General features: G+C 40.5%; 1 protein-coding gene across 1 annotated transcript in view; it reads right to left on the reverse strand.

The window, feature by feature from the left end:
- Positions 1-14,472: 14,472 nt before the first annotated feature.
- The window catches only part of pcdh1a (protocadherin 1a), a gene marked incomplete at its 3' end in the record, with an annotated part of 84,591 nt that continues 78,750 nt past the window's right edge, over positions 14,473-20,313 (reverse strand). Inside the window, exon 4 of the mRNA XM_080508625.1 lies at positions 14,473-14,843. Coding sequence (XP_080364751.1) covers positions 14,473-14,843 — 371 coding nt within the window. The remainder of the gene's footprint in view (positions 14,844-20,313) is intronic.

Below are 20,313 nucleotides of genomic sequence, written 5' to 3' on the forward strand. Positions count from 1 at the left end.
CCCCCCCCCCCCCACCATCTTTTTCCGGTGCACTTCAACCTCAGGATGTATTCAAGTTTTGTTATTTTTAAACATCATTTATAAGAAAATTGTTTCCGTTTTCTCTTTTGCCAGTGGTCCTCATTCATGTGTGTTCCAAGTAGGACACACCATGCCCAGCAGGAAAAGGGGGAGAGAGGCAGAGCGTAGCCGATGCGTTGCATTAGCCCAACGGTCAGTAATAGAGGAAATAAAGCAAAAACCTGCTGAAGGGAATGTCTGGAAAAAAAAACTCAGTGATTGAGGGAAGGCTTCTTTACTGTTAGAACATTATGAACTTGTATGATCTGCTATTATGCGTGTACACAGAATGGTAAAGTTATGCTGGAAAATGCAAGTGAAATTTAATTCCACAAAATCTATCCTGTATTCCGAAAATGCAATGCAATGAGAAATACGTGACATTTTACCATTAGATTCAAGTTTAGATGTTGTATTTCTATCTTTTTACATATGATCATTGATCAATTTTCTCCATAAATCCAAGAAATGAAGACTTCTCACATATGCATGGGGTGGTGGAAAGGGTCTCGCCTTCCTCTGGTCGGTGCATTCCTTCTACTACTAGAGGGAAATGAGTAATCAAGGCTACTTCATCAGCAAACCAGACAAAACACAAATGAATTTATTTTGAAAGGAAATAAAGCAGAGCCGCCAAACCCAATGCATTTAAAGTGAAACTCACATTATGAACTCTACGATCACACTCAGCAGCTACTTAGCCTCACGCGAAGTAGCAATTTCTTTTCAAAGTCAAACTTTCCAACAAAATGTCTTGGCTGTTGTGACCTATGAGCATTAAATAGCATAAGAGGAGTGCTGATTAAGGGTTTACTTTTAAGGGTTTTACTCTTAAAGTGGTTGCCAGGTAGACATGTCTTTAAATACAACATTTAGTTCTGAAGTAAATATACATTTTAACTTGGATTACTTGAAATTAATTACAAGAAATGGGGGAAAAACAAACCACTGACACCTCTCCTACATTCATTCGTCAGGAACTTCCCTGCCACACATTCCTTCACAAATCGCACCCTGGATGCACAACACTATTGAATGCGAGCTGTTTCATATCAACGCCAGACGATTAAAGTCTAGAGATTTATAGCGGCGCCACAGTTTGATATTCACACTTTTTAACTTTAAAACAAGCTGAAATGTCACCGCAGTCGATGCCAGCCCACTACACTATTAAGGGAATATGATTTGTAAAAGTGAATTATAAGTTGGGCTGCTCATGAGATATGTATGGAGTTATTGATTCAATTTAACATCTTCAATTTATCATCTTCCAGGCTTCATCCTTATTGCGTTGTCAATTACCGCATGGTCTCAGGTCTCTCTCGCCCAATTCTAGGTGACTCCCCTGAATCGCAAAACACTTCCATGAGTCAAAAAGCAGATAATAACCATAATACTGCGACAGCACATCCCTCAAGTAAGAGGGTCTCCAGCAGAACATAGACACATTAATAATTGATAGATAGAAAGCCAGCACTACACGACAATCCCAAGAAGCCCTCTGCCTGCCACAGGAGAAATTTCCAGCAGCAAATAGGTCTTGAAGGTGCCAGTTATGTCATCTTTCACCACAACGGCAAAGTGAACTGGCAAGCAACTGTAATAGACTAATAAATTAGAAAATGAAAACCCCTACCCCGAGTTAAAATTCATTGGAGAGTAGAAATGTAGTAAAGCCTAACCATCTGTGAATACTAGAGGGTGGAAAAAAAAAATAAAAAATCTACCAAAAGCACCCAAAAAAAATTTAAAACCACAACAGTTAACCATTTGGGCAAGTAGTCCTCCACTTCCCAGCGGGCTGTAATACTTAATGCTATAATAATACGTGTTTCGACAATGGGTTTGTGGAAGGTTTAAAAGCACCCACAGTCTATCAGCCACCATGCTGTACTTAAGTGGCTCCTCTTCGGTCTGTTGCAAATTTAATCAGAAAAGACCACATAGTTATGAATCAACCAAAAACTTAAATTTACCTCATCTAATTACTCTCTTTCCCCTCGAGCGGGCGCGGTGGAGGTGAAAGAGTTACGCAAGAGCTCGAAAGACAGTTTTCCCGTTTTCCCTATACTGCGGGAGGAACTTGCATGAGTAACTTTGGTGAGTTTATCAGCTCTGATGCCACGCTTAACTTGCTGCTAATTTTAGCCGCCCAAGCTTTGCAGGGAGTGAGAGAAAGCCAATATTATCAATAGTGTCTAACCTTAAAGCTGGATGGGGACTGCTGTGATGGAGACGGGGGAAAAAAAGATGATTAAATAACTATTCTTGCACAGTGTCCAGACTGTAACTAATTTTTGGTTTGTAAACATTGGCGCATTTACATGACGGCTGTTGATTGTCCTTATTATCGTTGAGTGGGGTCGCATGGATATGTGACGGTGTTTAGAGATGCATGCGCTTTAAAAGTCGATCCGTCGGGACAAGGTCCTCTGAAGCCATCAAGTAAATCCCTTCCAATTTACTGACTGAGGAGACACAGCAGCTGCTAAAGTTATCGTGAGATAAAAGAGTAAGGGACCTTTGCTCTCCTGGTCAATCCGAGTCAAACCTTATTTCCTTCAAACAAAGCAAACAGTAATTGGTTTTGAAGTCTATCGATGTGAACTATTTTTATATTTATCTAAACCTCAAAAAATAAACAATGTTGTGATCGGCACATAAGTAACTGATTATGTACCACCACTATTAGCAATGACAGATTCATAATTTATTCATAAGAAATTAGCAAAACAGTTTCAGTTTTTGTGGGTTTACGTCAATATTTGTAGAGTTGCAAAGCAGCTGTCTCTCACTTAGCCAACCACTACAATTGAAGCGGTTGTCTCTTATCAAGAGGAGTTCCTTTAGATCCTATTTATATGAGAGATGTCTGACTGGAAGGACTATTAGCATTAGCTTAAATCCACGGGGAGCATTAGCACCATTCATTTAACCCGTTCACTGCTACCGACCAATTTAGCTCAGCTCCTCCTTCATGTCATTACGTAGGTCTGTATTAATTTTCTTACAAGAAAAGCCAAAAGATTTTAACTGACTGATGCAACTTCAGCGAGCGTAGTTACCAGCGCTGGCTGGCTAATTAGACAATACAGTATAGGCAAATGCTTAGTTCGCTGTTGCCTCCATGACGCACCACAAAATCTGGAAAAAAATTACCTTCAATATAATTGTATTAAAACTACTATAAACTCTTAAAATGGAAATGCAAAGATTGATTGAAATGTAAAGCAATGACCAATTAAAAGTAGTGCAAATGGTAATAACTATACACACAGGCTTAGTTGGTATTTGATTTAGTTTTTGTATGTAGTTATTGCACAGTGTAAATGTGGCAAATGTATAGATAGATATTGTGTGCAAACTGTGTGTTTATTTAAACTGTTTGATGTATAATTTATTCATATTGCTATTTATTCACTTATTTACATGATTTTTATTTTCTGGCAAAGGGAATTATATTATATTTCAAATTTCTTTGCAGATTTTTTTCAAACGTTAAAATCTTGCCTTGGGAGCCAACGATGGGGGTAGGGCCCGCTTTGGCGACGAGTCACATCTTGCATGATTATTACGTACTAAAATATAACAAAAATCAATACAAAGAGTGTACAAATGTAAGGCCCTGTTTTCACGACAATGTTTCAAGTAAAAAAACATATATTTTTTGGTTTGTTTTTAATGCTTCGCGTTGACATGGCAATGTTTCTAAAATTGAATGAAAAACACCATGTAGGGCCACTAGCTGGTGCAGTTTTTGGTTTTTGTAATAAAACCACAAATAATGTGCAAATGAAAGTTTTGCCTTTTCACTTCAAAACACTGTTCCTTATTCAGGGTCAGAATAAATTGCTTTGAACATTGACTGATATAATTTATCATACACCTCAATGCCAAACAAAAAGCAGCGTCCCTGGTCGAACTGCTCGCTTGTACAGGAAAAAACAGTCTAAAACATACAAACTCGTTTGTTGATTGTGAGTGATCATTGTCTTTCAACTTCCACTCTCTGCTTTCATCAGTTCTAAAGGTGTGCTACTGGTATTTTGATACTTTGGACCCTCTGCTTCTGTCTCTATGTGCTGTGTCTCATAGCCTTTTGACAGAAAAAGAATGTAATTGTAATTGGTGTTATTTGATGTCTCGAAATCTTTCTTTAGGAAATAATCAGGCTGGCTTGAATAATCATGTTGACAGTGTTGTCTGTCTTTCTTGTGCAAGAGTTCTGTGTTAAAGAAAGACGCTTCTCTCAAATATTACAACAGGCTGGTTAAGTTTCATTAACAGATGAAAGCACTCAATGTCATTTATGTCACTCGTGAAGCTAAAGAAACCAAAACCCACAATTTTTTTTTTTCCTGAATCTTTCTCAACTATATCCGTGTTTGAAATTAAAACTGAGTGCAGAGGTGCATCCCAACAAAAATGAGATATAACTGCAGATGTAAATTATACAATAGTCTACATTAGACACTTGCCAAAAAAAATAAATAACCAAAAAAAAAAAAAACAACAACTGTAATAGTCTCAAAAATGTTCTTAAATGGGGAAAAGAACATTGTGGCCACCAACTGACACACTGGAATTTTTTTTTGAATTTTTTTAATTTTCATGACAAAAATACATTTAAAACAACAAAGGAGACTTGAAATATTGTTTAATTTGAATAAATTGAAAGAATCTGAAAGTAGTTTTTCCAATTAGTTATTTCAATTTTATGACATACACCTCTTTAATAGTCAATCATTTTTAAGTTAGGGGCTAGAGAATGGACAAAATGATCATACCAAAGATGACGCTCACACTATTGTATTCGGCTTTCAGTGTTTGTCATCTGTAACCTCACCCTGTCTTTATGAAGACATAGCAGGAGCCATCATTCATGCTAAAAGCAGTCATAGTTCTCCTAAGGCCTGGACAGTTCATGCAGATGCTTTTAATCCTCCATCTCGCGCGGAGAAAAACATACATTAATGCCTTGGGCTCACCGATTCATGCAGCGTGTCAAGGTCTCTCTCTCTGAGTCTATTTTGAACTGCCGTTCGAGTTTGCCCTTTGCCCCCATTTTCCAGCACTGCATTGTTCTCGGCGAACGCACATACCTCTGCCTCAGCATATCCATAGCACCACTAGTGAGGCCGGCAGGAGCAAGAGGCCATGTACACTACTCATCACCAAGAACATACAGTGGATCCTCGAGAGATCTGGGCATGAGAGGGCCTGTGGTGTTATAAGTGTAAATGAGAATTCAAGCCTTGAAAGCACTCGTTGAGTGCGTGTGTATTCTGTGAATATGTAATAGTGGTCATAATTAGGTAACAGGTACGTTGAAATCTTGACACAAAAATGCTGCACGAGTAATTGGTGCTCAAGATGGCAAAGGTTAAAACCCGACGCGGCAAAACACGTGATGTACCCCCCCCCCCCCCGAATAGCCACTTGTTGTTCACTTGGTGTTATGCTACGTGCAACACGTGAATGCCACGTTGCTTATGGTTCATTCTGACACACTTCAATCAGATATCACAGTTAATATGTTCTTTGTGAATGAATTGGAAGGAAACGGTGAACCTTAGCACCTGCGAGATCCAAGTGAATGTGCCATTTTTGTGCAACCATTTTATACCCGGTGTTAGGTCCCACTTGTGGTCACGACGATAATGCGTAAAAAAGCAAGCGCGCAATTACTGACTACACCAAAATCTTCATATAACAAAGCCATAGTGAATGGGGGGCAAAGCCATAATGATTGCTGGCAGGTATGACAGAGGACAATGTGACTAATGAGTGTAGATTAACAGGCTTATACAAGGGAGGGTGTTGCTTTTATCTGCTTCCAGAGGAGCTAATACCTCCAGTTCTACTAGCCCGTGTGCTTGTTCAGCAGTCTCCGGATAGCCGAAGCACATGTTTAATCTTTTCTGTAAATATTATGCAAGTACAATACCCGAAGCCGGTGTAGCATGACAATAAGGAGTTAGGATGTCCTGAGTCATCTGCTCCGTGTCGCGTTAGAAGTATAATACCACCGGATGGTCAGGTAATCACTTCAATTTACTCCGACATGTTTCAAAAATTATTATGAAAGCTGTTGTTATTCAAAAGATGAATCCAGATCATATTTATCACCAACCAGCAGGTAAAATGACTAGCTTCTGTATCTAATTGTCACTTTGTCCAAATCAAGCGTCCACGGTTCTCAGCGAGCGAGTCTTTTTTTCTTTTACCTAGCATCAGTTTTTGTGTTTCCAAATTAAATATCGATAACATCTTGACTGGACTGACACAGAATTCAGTGACACATTTACAGGCTTTTAAATACCAAAATGATCGTATTTGCCTGAATACTGATAATTTAGATATTAACAGGAGAAATACATCATTTCAACAATAATTTATTAGCTATTGCATCACTCTTGGTAATTGTTTTACCCAAAAATCTATCAATGGCATTACTGCTTAGTTTCATAATGCTATGCATCTTAAGTATTGCAATCTTCTGAGCTTTTTGGAATACTTACTTTAATTTCTGTACAGACAGTTTGAGCACCCAAGTCATTTGAAACGATCTACTTGTATAAAGTGAAGCAAATATCAAACTAAGGTGGAAAGCATCATCTGCTCTGTCGACAGATTTTCAAGAAAGCCAACTCATATTCATTAAGACTCAAAAAAGATTAGTGTTTAGTTTTTGTTTTGTCCAGGAAAACACATATAGAAAAAATTAAAAACAAAGGTCGGGATGCATCGACATCTGAAAGCATGTGAGGGCAAACTCTTATTGGCTCTGTTTACACAACAATAGTTTCAGAAATTTTTCATTGCGTTTTGGAATTCCATTCTCTGGTCGTATGTATGTAGCCCAGTAGTGGGGCATCATAAAAACTACTTTCTTTTTTTTTTTTTTTATAATTTCTACTGTTTTCGTGTAAACATGTCATTTTTCAAAACGTTGCCACGTAAACATGAAACTTTTCTGAAAAGTCATGGAAACAGGGCATTAAAGCAATAGGAGCCACTATTATTATCCTATAGTTGAATATTTCCGCCAGGTCAGTGAATACTGATGCCATAATTTCATTAAAGGTGAATTAATTGATTAACAAATCTGCAAATGTTAGGTAGTCTTTGCTAGAAATCTGCCACAATTTCGTGAACACAGTGGTTACCTTACCCAAGTACTGGTTCATCCAGGCTTGTAGCAGCAGCTCCTCCTCCACAGTGAACTGAAAGCACCTTCCCAATTAAGCACAACAACAAGGAATCTATTAGATCACATTATTCACTTTCCTCAGCAAATAAAGCAAAACACAGCCACTTTGAAACACTGTAAATTCACACATGACAGGAGTGAAGATGAACTGTTCTAAAGATAGTTTGGGAAGAGTTTAATTGCCACTTTTTAGCTTTAAAGTGGTTAGTGGGTAGTCACTGAACCTTTCTCCAGTTTTCAGCAGTTTATTTTTTAGATGGTAAATCTTCTCATGGGTAACTTCTGTTGATCCTGGAGCACGTTTATCGTGTTTCACAACAGCTGGTTGAGTTCAAAAACTTTTTTTTTAATGCTTGACTGATAACGTGTTGTTTGTTTCACAATAGTACTGCAACTTAAATTAACCCTTTATCCAACAAGTAAACACTTCTGTATCTCTTACCGTTTCTTTAAAACCAAAAGATGGAAATATCTAATATCATATTCAATTGCTCTGGTAAACAGTGGAATAATTGCTATTTTTGCCTCCTTGCTCTGGTAAAGCATATTTTCCTTCCAGCCATGTCACCTGATTGATGCATATGACTTGCAAACATAATAAAATATGAAAAACAATTCTAGCACAAAGCATAAACATAGTGCATGTGTTGAAATGTACAATATAGACTAGATTAGACGAGATACTCAATCACATGTTGCCAGTCCTTTACATAAATCCAATGAGAACTTCCATTTCAAGACTTTTCAAGCTAAAATAGTGAAATACGCATGATTTAGGTCTGTGTGATGCTTTTTTTTTTTAGCATCGACTGTAAATGGCACATGAGGGTGTTTTCCACTGACTTTAAAGAATTGTAATATGTTAAAATTGACCATTCAATGAGCTTGGTATGCGATTCAATATGCTTTATACAGAAAAAGAGCTGTACCTTGCAGTGTTGTTATACCTTAAAAAAAAAGAAAAAGTACATGCATTTGAAAAAGCCAAACTTACCTCAGTAATTGAGAGATGATGAAATAATATTGATCCGGATTATTTGTTTGTAGAAACTCCAGAAAAAGACCGATTTGATCATGGTTTACGCATCGCTGCCTCTGTCTCTGCGTCTGAACTGCGGTAACGTAGGGCCTGAAGGAGGGCACCTGGGAGAAGAAGCACTGATTGGAGGTGGAGAGTACAGCAGTTATTTTTTGACTGAGGCTACAATACCGACACAGGTATTTACAAAGTAGTGATAGTTGCGTTTGGGCCTTCAATTTACACATGAACACAGTTTCTTAAAACTCCAGCCACGGTGGAGATTCATTAAAAAAAAAAAAAAAAAAAAAAAACAACATTTGCATGCACAGGGGGATTGTTGGAGATCATGGCTTCATGGTTTTCCTTACACTGCCCCCTACAGGTTTGGCATGCTCATCGTAGCTCTGAACTAGGTGGATCTGTAGGTCCGTGTTAATCAAGTTGGTTTTTTTGGGGGGGGGGTTTGTAAACGTAGAGGGGGGAAATGTCCAAAAACATATTTATGTATTTAATTTAAGATCATCAATTGTGTTTCATCAAGTCTCACAACTTGGATGGGGAAATTGACCTGCCGCTGCCTATTCTCTGAATCCCCTCAAATATTCCCTCTCACATCTGCTCCAAAGTTTTGAGGCAGCAACACAAACACTTTGGTGGTCCTTCAATGAGTTGAAAGTGCTAACAGTAGTCACATGGTTCATTTCTACAATAAGTGTTTAGTGATGTAAGTGTCAAATAACATGATGTATTCATAGTCATATTCACACAAAAAATATAATCTATGACATTTAATGTTGGTTATGAGTTATGTAAAATGAGGAAGCAGCTGACCAAATACTAACTTTGATAAGTTGAGGCTGAGTTTGTTGTCTGATCCCATGTTTGGTGGCTGGATCACATCTTAGTCTGTGTCAAAATGTCCTGCGAGACACTTAAAACTGAGCCGCTCTCATCGGTGTGCCAGCACCTTTTCTGGCAGCTGTCAGCGTGGTGTGTGTGTGTGTGTGTGTGTGTGTGTGTGTGTGTGTGTGTGTGTGTGTGTGTGTGTGTGTGTGTGTGTGTGTGTGTGTGTGTGTACGATTGTCTGCACCAATGTGTGAATGATCATCTGCACCAACATGATGCATCGTGTACAATGAAACTGCTCGAGTGGCAAAATGCACTCTGTACGTAAAACCCATTTACCATTTCAAATAAATGGTACATTTTGAAGATCAATAAAAGTGAACCAGCTTATAGGGAGCATTAAAGTTAAAGAACTATCCGTTTAGTTTTCCTCACAATGACTTACTCACTGAAGCTTACAAATTTATTTTTTTGCAGCTTTTAGCAGTACTTCATTTCAACCAGCCTCTTTGTCATTCAGTTCTGATTTCTTAAGCTAGTCAGAATATTGTCCACTCCTCTGACATTTCAATGATTTTGGAGGACAAGTTTATTTATTCATATTTTTTTTCTTCCATTTCTATTCCCAAAGAGAAATACAATGAGAGCCATTTAAAAAAAATCCTTGAGAGCGGAGGCAACAAAGAGTAAAAAGCTTGACGGCGAGTAGTCTTATATTCTCTCTCATGTGTGTAATGCAGTCGTACTGTATACTCAGTCATGGATGAGAGGGTATGAACAGTGGGGCAACATGACGAAAAGTGACACAAGACTTCGTCTTGGACCGCTCTTTGTGAAAGAGGCCTTGAAATGCTTAATCACTCATGTTGCATCACTGCAGTTCACACGTAATTAAATAATATGCTATCCGTGCTACAACGATTGAGTCAATTAAATTCACCGCTAATGTGGCAATGATCAGAGCAGGAGTGCAAAAAGCGTAAACACGCCGACATGGAATGGTGTCCCAAATTCACTGGGCGCTGTCATCCGAAGCTTATTATTCATTAAAAACATCAGATTCTCTGACGCTAAAACGTAGCCTCATGCACATCACAGAATTAACATCACAAGGCAGCGGCCTTGTCAGTGCTCTCTGCACTAAATGTGAAGCAATGGGCAGCTCATCAATGCTTTGAGGAAATGGTTTGTTTTTAAGTGCATCGCTGGGACTCCAAGCGCATTGTTTTTCTGGTTCAAGTGGTGAACACAGGTCCTGGGACTCTCCTACTTCAAGCCCTGGAATGCCTCTCTTTCAATATTCTGGGGCTTCCTGACTTCGAAATGAGGCGCTGGTCCCTGCATGACAAGAATACGAGTTTCCCCTTAATGAGTCTGGGTCCTAGAGTGAGACACATTTTACACAATATAGCTCCGAGGCTGCAAAAAATAAAAATAAATAAAAACGGAACAACCAAACGCTTGTTTAACAGTCAAGAGTGATGAATAATAATGGGAAACAAAGAAAACATTGACGGCGTGCTTTTTTTTTTTTTTCTTCCCTGAAGTGATTTTATTACAAAGTTCATGAGGACTTACAGTATTACAAGAGAATTTGTCAACATGCGGAAACAGAACAAAGCAGAAACACAGGAGTTTAACAAACTGGTAAGATAAGACAATCCACTGTTCACGATAAACATAAAAACTGATTAAGTCCTCAGGAGGTGGGAGCCGGTGAATGACTACAGTGCAGGCATAGAACGGCCACATTCACACTGACTCAGCAAAGGTCAATCCAACCAAGGCAAGATGTGCACATCTCAAGAAAACATGTTACAATTTTTATATGCCATCGGCTTTTCTCAGAACTTTTAGAAAGCTTCACTTGTATGTACATAAAACTGTACAAAAACATGGCATCACAAGCATTTTTATCCTATATAAATATACCAACAATTAGGATAACAACTAGATTCTCTCTTGCAAAGACATATTTTCAAGGCAATTGTCTTTGTTCTAGATGAACAGTGAAAAAAGATGAAATGTCCAGTTAATTTCAGTTTCAGTTCATTTGAGAGAGGGCCTTTTTGAATATGAACCAGCACTGACATTTTGGAAAGGAAACTAAAGGAAACCCCCCCCCCCCCCAAAAAAAAAAAAAAAAAGAGTAAACAGTTTCTACCAATTATCTTTGGAATTCATGCTAAAATTATGTCCTGCTCGACAGCAGACAAAAGGGTTGTGGAGATCTATGTACACTACACCATTAACGTATTTCTTTTTTTTTTTTTTTTTTTTTAACACAACCAGCTTGCTAAGAGTCTTTAATCAATAACAAAAGGGAAGAAAAAAATCCTCAGCCAATTTCAGTTCTGTAATTTGTCCATCTGTCCACAGAAATGATCACCATACGATACACACTACAGAGAGGCAAAAGATACTCAAGTGAATTCAACATTAAATCAATGTTAAGTACAAATTAAACATTATTCAACATACTTTCGAGTGTATTTAGGTGTTTTTTGTGACGTCCTCTTACTTTGATCAAGGAGAACTGTTCTGTGTTTTTAGAGAGAAGTAAACACAGTTCATTCAGCATGAGTTCAAAAGAAAGGTCAAACCTGGTGATATATTGTTCCAGAAGTGAGTAGCAGGAGGTCATTATCGGCGAGAGCAAAGAGTCCGACTCATCAAGAGAGGTTGTGAGGGTGTGTATGTGTGTGTGTGTGTGTGTGTGTGGGTGGAAGTGAGTCCAGGCTTGTTTTTGATTTGCAGAGGACTTAAATCAGACTACCGCATTGTGTTCGGATCGACAGCCGACGATCATAAGCTCGGAGCGATGTCGCTTGATTCACGTAAACAGCAATCGAAACAGACGAATCAGATGCATCCCGGATTCACGATAGGGATGCTTAGGCTGGAAACAGGTGAAAAATGTAACCCCAGAGGTGAATCCGGATGCAAAGCAGTTGTGGGGATCTGAGTCAGAGTGTTTAGATAGATAAAGTTGTGATTGAGGCTATGTGGCATTGGTTTTATCACTCATTGCGATCTTTCTCACTTGTCATTAATTCCAGGTCAGTGATCTTACACGCTGCTCTCAGTTCATGAAGCGGCTATCCACAGCTCTGAGAGGGGCGCCTGGGAGACCCCTGGGGGTGGTGGTTGTGGCGGGGGTGGGTTCAATCACAGTGTATCATGGCTGTTGTTTGAATTTTATATCAGTCACTAAATGGCTTTGGAAACGGAATAATGTGCTTTCTCTCCCTTAAGGCAGGATAATCGCCCACCTTATTTAATCACGGCCATGTCCAGTAATTTCCATATGTTTCCAGTTTAATTATTCTAAACGCACATTTCAATGGCAGCCTGATGAGGTAAGTGCTGATAAAAATACCCCTTTTAACTGATTGTAGCTCTGTGGGTGGATTTGCATTATCTGGTGGGTGCCTTGTCCTGGGGGTGTGCTCACACATGCCCTAGCTCAGGACTCATTACTCACCCTAATTAGGAAACGTCCATTCTCGGCTCTTCCACCCTTAGTCAGACACACAATCTCGCAATGGAAATACTCTGCAGAGGTGAAAGGTATCTACAAATCTAATCAAATCAATGCTGAAATCAAAGACACCGACGAGCTCTACGATGTTGTAAGGCAGGCTAGTAGAGTCATCATTAACATCCAATTACTGACTAATACATAGTGTCCTTCAGACATATCCTTCAGATTCACTTGGAGAATCTTTGTAAAGATAAATGAAGCCCACGGCCATGCCCTATTTTTATTCTCTGTTCAATAGCCAGAGGAGGAAAATGCCTGATAACTTATTAAGCATGTTGTCCTCAATACAAGGGAAATTAGAATTAACAGGGGGTTACCATGAATTCAACCCCACTCCAGTCTGAACCTACGTTTAAGCTAACTCAATCCAGATGATAAATAATAAAGTCAAATAGTTATTTTAGATATTACTACAATATCAGTTATCAATTTCACCTCCGATGTATATATTCAGTGAGCGCTGAAACAACAAGAGGAGGAGCCAGAACGAGGAGCCTTGTTTACATTAACGTGATATTAAGCCCCATAAGTGCTCCATCCGTCCGGTGGCTCGTATCGCTCCAGTGCCCTTTAGTGTAAATAATTCCTCAGGCATTCATTAGATCTAGATAAGTTCTCATGGATTGTGAGGCCAGAAAGGGTTTGAGTTTGAGAGGAACGGATTGTAAGTTACAAGTCGAGCCGTCTGATTGTCACAACAGAGGAGAGCTTTTATAAATTGACACACCCACTATATCCCCGTCCAACAGAATGAAAAGCCAATCAGGATGCATCCAGTGAGCACTCTGTGTTTGGTCATTGAGACTCTGGGGGTACTGTGGCCACGTCAACCGTTTTTCATGATGAACGACAGGTCACAGTGCTGCGAGTCAGTAGAACATAATGTCAGTTTAAATGCTGCCACACAGCTCTCTCCACCAGTGGCAGCGCTCTATGGGGAGCAGAGGTAAAGGCCATTCTACTATGATTAGGGGTCGAAGGTGTGAGCGCATGTGTGTGTCAGTTCCTGTGTGTGTGTGTGTGCGTGTGTGTGTGTGTGTGTGTGTGTGTGTGTGTGTGTGTGTGTGTGTGTGTGTGTGTCTATGTGTCTGTGTGTGTGTGTGTGTGTGTGTGTGTGCAGAGCAGATAAATGCCTTCCACAATATTGAGCGCCACTCCGGGGAGGATGGGTTCAATCAAGTTTAAACAGCAGCGGTAAAGAAAAGCTTAAATATGCTAAAATTCTGAGGCAATTTTTTTCAGCTTATGCCGGACAAAAATATATGTAGAACACACCATTCAAATGTATTTACAGCACTGTACATTAAGAGAGACCATTTCACTTGATTGTTAGTCAAAAGTGTTACGCCTTCGGATATGGCCTGACTGGCTGCGTATTAAATTATATCTAATAATGGCACAATAGCACTGAGCACAACTTTCAAATTCAAGAGATCACTTCACAGAATGGGACTCGGCTAACTACGACAAGAATTAGTCACTACTTAAGTAGTAATTACCATCTGCAGTTCCATTTCAGCTGACAGAGTTGTATCCTTCAAGATTTTTGAATAAATAGATGAGTGAGTGCATCAATTAACTTTGTGGAATCATTAATAAATATGCTAATAAATTAATAATTTAAGGAGGAGATGACAAAAACAAGTGTTCATGCCAGTGATTGGATGGATCACAGCCTACTGTTAACTACAAAACGGGCATTGGCTTTAGCATGTGGACAGCCTGTTTCTCCATCTGAAGTGGGTGTAACTTTCCTTCAGTTGTGTACCGGTCGGATGAATATGTTCCTCACAGGTAAATTTCTCTTTTGGGAGTGTGGGTGGAAGGGGAGGTGGGCGGGAACTCGGAGGCAACGCTCAGGGGCATTTCCTCTAAGGGGCAGTCCTGATTGGCGTCGTGACCACCGCTGGAATAGGCACTGCGGGAGGGCGGAAGGCGCGACCGGTGCTCCTCGCCACCCAGCCTGACGCTCCCGTTGGCCAGGCGACCCAGGCTCCCTCTCTCCTGGTAAGGCACGAAGGTGGAGAGTTTCGGGGGGTTCCTGGTCTTGCGTACGGGGGAGGGATGCCCGGGCATCCAGCAGGCATCTGAGTGGCCCAATTCGCTGCACTCGTTGGTGCAGTTTCCAGTCATTGCCACGTCGGGGAGGGAGCGGATATCTGTGGGCGAAAACAGAAGGGAAAAAAAAAAAAAAAAGAGTAAGAAAAGAAACCATCAGAGAGAGCTTCACAGTGGCAAACATTGTAACAATATTTATAACCTCACAAAAAAACTTTTAAAATGGCATTTGTGAATAGAAATGGTGTCATCTGAAACACCCCACGAACCCCCCCCCCCCCCCCCCCCCCCCGAGGTCTTTGCAGCTGTTGCTAAGCAGTCAGCAGCAGTTGCTATGTAGCTGTTGCTATGCACTATGTAATGAGCGCCAGTGTGCGTGTGTGTGTGTGTGTGTGTGTCTGTGTGTGTGTGTGTGCGTACGCGTGCGTGTGTGTGTGTGTGTGTGTGTGTGTGTGTGTGTGTGTGTGTGTGTAGTCCACAAGTTGATGTGATACGTTTAAGAGATGGCGTGCTGCGACGATGTCATTTAAGAAGCATCCAACTTCTTCAGGGTTTTTCATTTGTTTCCTCACGTACGTTTGCCATATGCCTGCATATTGTTCACGTCACCTGTTTATGACATGAGTATTACATGGTGTAAATGCTGCTGTATCACCATCGATGTTAAACGCAAAAACAACATACAGTGTACTGGGAGCGTGCAGTGTTTGGCTACAGAGAGAGGAGTTGGATGGATCCCTCTGGGCAAAAAAAAAAAAGAAAAAAAAAAGTGTTGAATGAGTTATTGATTGACAGCAGTGAAATGAGTTCCCTGCCCCTGATTATCATCCATTTTTTATTCAACTGTTCCTAATTAAATAAATGGGTCCATGACCCAGTGACCTCATTTCAGTGTACAAGCTGGTAAAGCTACCGAAATAAGTTTGCTTCAGCCATCACTCAAAAACATTGCGGGCTTCTGGATGCAAAAACATGCACCCACAGTCCCGTGTGTTTGTTCATCAAGAATATGCAGCTGGCAGCCAATAGACTTGTTAAGCAGCCCACCTGTTGACAAGCTAAACATACAGCCCAGATTAAATGAAAATACCACTCAATTTATCTTTGTTATCCCTTTAGACTCGGGCTGCGACAGCCAGATCAATGTCTTCGTGAGGAGCAGACAACTAAGATCTGTGATGTCTGTGATGTCACCGACATGTAAAGTTTTGATTGCTGTGATAAATGCATTACTGTAATGCCACAGTGCTGTCCGCACCATGAAAGAACACGTCCATCACATCTTGTTTTGTAGTGAAGGGACAGTGTGTGTGTGTGTGTGTGTGTGTGATTGCAAATGAGAGGCTTCATGGCGTCAGAGGGAGAGCCCAGTGCTGCACACGCACAGAGGGCAGCAAGATGTTGCTGCATGCGAATGATGCAACCACAAGAGATGACGTATTAGAGACAGTAGTAAGAGTTCACAGCTAATAGGAGAAAATGCCAGCTTGACAGTAAGCCTGAGAGACGCACCATCAGTATTGTACTCATGACCAGTGGCAAGATAATTATCCCACAAAATGTCAGACCTCTGAGGCTAGGGGGGGAAAAAAAAGAAAAAGAAGCTGCATCTGGTTTAGTAAGAACTCAGTCAATCACAAGCCCGAGCAGAACAGCTTGTGTGTAAAAAATGTTTTTTAACTGCCGCTCTGTTTCATAACAATGAATGGAAGTAACTTATTTCCATTTCATTATGCTTATTGGTGTCTAAACAGCCATTTCTCATGGGTAATCTACATACCGTTGTCCCATTGTTTACTAAAATAATAGTAATGGGTCAAAGAAGAATGCATAGTTCCATTGTTGCAACTAATCTCAGTGTTCATGTAATCCCAAATAACTGAATGTTTGGGCTATTTAATGCATTTACTTCACAATTGAGCAATGTTCTTCCAGATTCGTGGCTAATTATATGATTTTGGTTAAGAAGCAGATTCTTCTCTCTGTTTACTAGGTCAATGTCAATGAACTAAAAGTCTTTTCAAATGAATGAATGAGAGTTTTATGCTTGATTAAGAGATTAAGAACAAGGAAATGGAATTTAGAGCTATAGGAAACGGCAGGCAACCAAGAAAAGAGCGTGCATGGTCGTGTGTGCATGTGTTTGTGTGTGTGTACTGCCTTGTGCCTGATGACTGGAGTTTCATTTTCTCAGCCCCGCTAAGAGCGTTGTCTGTATGCATCACTGCGGCGAAATGGACTCTCGCTACAAAAGATGTTCATGGGAAGAGAGCCGGAGAGAGGGGTTGAGGAGTATGCTTCTCAACACAAGCACAGTTGTGTCGGCATCTACCCCAAAAGGATTTCACACTTGATTAACACCTCTCCACAGCTTCCAAGAGGTTTACGCCACACCAAGAGGCCTCCTGTTAAAATCAGCCCCACATCTACAGATCAGGACGATGCATACAAGGGAGGGAAGAGGTGCATTTATAAAGCTTCTCTGAAACAATTCACATGCCACAATTGGGAATGTTTCCTCCTTCATAAATTAGTAATTGGCTTTATGTGTGGGCATGCTAGCTGGTCTGGCACGAGTGCAAGCATGGCAAACTCGAAACAACCCACATTTGCCTGTTTAATGTATGATGTTTCTCTTTGAACTCATTTGGTCTCTCAAGGGGAGTTAAATAGTGAATCTTGGTTCTTGCATCTACAGTGACTGATATTGACTTCTGTTTTTAGAAAATATAATGCAGACTGTTTTAATAAAAAGCCCCCCCCCCTAGAAAAAAAAAAAGCATGTAATGTAAACAGATCCCATTCACCAGTGACAGGAATTACAGCACAATCTGAACTGCGCTCATCATCATCAAGGGCCAGAAAATCAGCAATGGCAGCTAAATAACACCAACTACCATGCCAGAGTCTGCCATTTTCTTCCAACGGTGCCAATGTAGATATCGCACGTCATCAAGAGCCAACATTGATGCTCTAATGCCAGCTATTTTGGGAGGCCATTACCTTGTCTGTTAGTGTTTCATCTAAATTTCCTACGGTTTTATTTATAATGTGGCTTTGACGTAAACTGCTTTCAAAAGACAATTTAACCAATCAATCTATATTCAGCTGCCACCTGCTGTGATAGTATGTGCTGTCATTAGGGATGCACAGCGCATGCAATTTCTAATCGCATGTCAACCCTCTGACCATTTCTGAACATATAGTAGTAATTAGGTGGTTAAGCTACAACATGCTTTGTTTTGATGCATCGTTTGTTAAAGCACAAGTTCTTACATTTGATTGCACTGACCTCTTGCTCTCAAATCCATTTCAACCCAATAGAAGACGAAGAAAAAGAAATCAATGCTGATAATTATACTTGTGTATCATCCTTTTGTGGTGGCCATTAGCCATCTGTAGCTGGAGTACAGTCCAGTTAAAGCGTGGAAAAACACTGTCCACTCTGCACATCAAAACATACTCCTACGCCCAGCGAAAAATGACTATTGTTTGAATATTTGGCCAGCATGATGAAGCAAATGAGTCAAATATGGGTTCAAAGAGCTGCCGAAGGCAGTGTAGGAAAATTGGTATTTTCTCACCCACTCAACCCTGTTTGCAGTCGTACCTATACCTGAAATAAATCTGCTCACAGTCTGGAACAAACCCTTTAGAGTTTATAGTCTTGTATGTCATGGATGGAGAGCCAAGGTGGACAATGGAGAACAGATGGGCAAACCACAGCACTATTATGCCAGTGGCTGAAACAGGCTGACTGGATTTAGAGAGCTTGTGATTTGGTTTTGTAGAGCAGTGACTCAATGACATTTCCTTCTCCTCTGCACAGCAGAATTCTTTTTCCTCCAGACTCGGAGATAGATTGCACCTGTAGCTTGCCCCTTTTATATTGGGTCAGTCCCATCTGCTTGCTTAAAGCAATATCACGAGAGAGAAAAACAGTAATTTCTACCTTCTACCACCTTCAGTACCACATCAGCGACTCACAGTGAACCTTTTGCAAAAGCTTCTAAAAGCACCTCGGCTGCAGTAGCATAACATGCACTCCACAGTGCAGTTACAGAGTGGGGGTACACACAGAGCTTAACCCCCCGGCTGACAGATACATGTGAGGGGTGGGTTTGCATGCTGCTTGCATCAGGGTGCCAGTGGGAGGTGTTGAGTGTCTGAGGCAGGCTTCCTCATCGTCTGATCCCCTGCCCACGGGCATGGGGGAAGCTGCCTCTTCCTGAGATTTCACACTGCTCCTCTCTGTTTGATTGCAAATGCTGCCTCTCCCCACCGGCTGCTTTCCAGCGTGTGCGCCACGCCGCTATGATCGATGGCGAACAAATATGAGAGACCCACAGCTCATGGAGGGATAACGGTTTAGAGAGAGAAAAAAAAAGAAAGCTGCTACTATCAATTGGAAGTGTGTGAGTGATATAAATGGTATATTTGTGGTCCCTGCAAACAGTTTATGTAGTAAATGACTAAAGAAGTTCCACAGAACAAAAGCAAAAAGGAAGAAATACCCCACTTCTGAGCAAACATTAGTGTCTGTAGTGGCTATCAGTGTATAATAACTGGGTGTGGATGCATTCTGTGGGTGTCATTGTCTGTGAAGAAAAACAACAAGAAAGCGGGGTTTTGTATTTCTTTAGCTATGGCATGTCAAGTCTTGTTATTCAAGTGCACAGTAAGCAGAAGCCACCAAAAACCATGTTTTTTTCTGTTTCCATCCAGAGGGGTACATTTTGAGAGAGGGAAACTTGCTGCAAGTACACAAAGATTGTGTTGACATGCACATTTCCCTTTCTCATTGTAATAGAATCCAAAAGAACAATGGAGGAGTTTGTAACCTCAGACATGCACTTTTACATCTCACCAGCACGAATATGAATGTTTGGGCTTAGAAGCTTTGTCACAGTACCTATAGAGAAGGCGGCCTTTGAGATGAAACCCAGTAAAGTGTTTTTTTTTTTAACAATAGTGCTTTTTTTTTTTTTACTCTACAGATGATTGCGTTGCATCTCTTCTGAAACTTTGTGTATAAGAGTTCATGGTGCCTTCTTCAATAATAAACATTTCAAAGTCTATAATTTTGTGTGAGAAAAACACAATCTGAATGCATTGCTTTATTAAAAATGTCAAGATAATTATGTCCTTTAAAGTTCAATTGTGGGGTTTTTTGGGGGTTTTTTTTGGTGGTGGTGGTGGAACCAGGTTTATCAATCTGAAGTCAAACTGTCTGACATCCAGATAAGAATCAGTATGGAGGCTTAAATCACGTGTCAAAGTCTCCTTCGTACACCCACAAAGACCTGAAATCTCTGCTTGCTGAGCTGCCTTGCCTCTCGCTGACAAAGGCTGATGAGTGGACATGCCGGCCAGAGGCGCGTCGAGAGAAGACGCTGTGGATGGTTCAGTGGGTGATGGTACACCTCCTGTCAGTGCTCCCACCCTCCACCATTTTGTCTTAGAGTTCCTTTTATTTGAAGACTGCCTTTTGTGCTGCTGCATTTGACAAAGCCTTAGCACCTGCTGACAGATCACGCTATGCACCAGCTCCTCCAATTGAGAAGTTGATAT

The sequence above is a fragment of the Blennius ocellaris genome (genome assembly GCF_963422515.1).
Source record: "Blennius ocellaris genome assembly, chromosome: 14".
Taxonomy (NCBI): Eukaryota; Metazoa; Chordata; class Actinopteri; order Blenniiformes; family Blenniidae; genus Blennius; species Blennius ocellaris.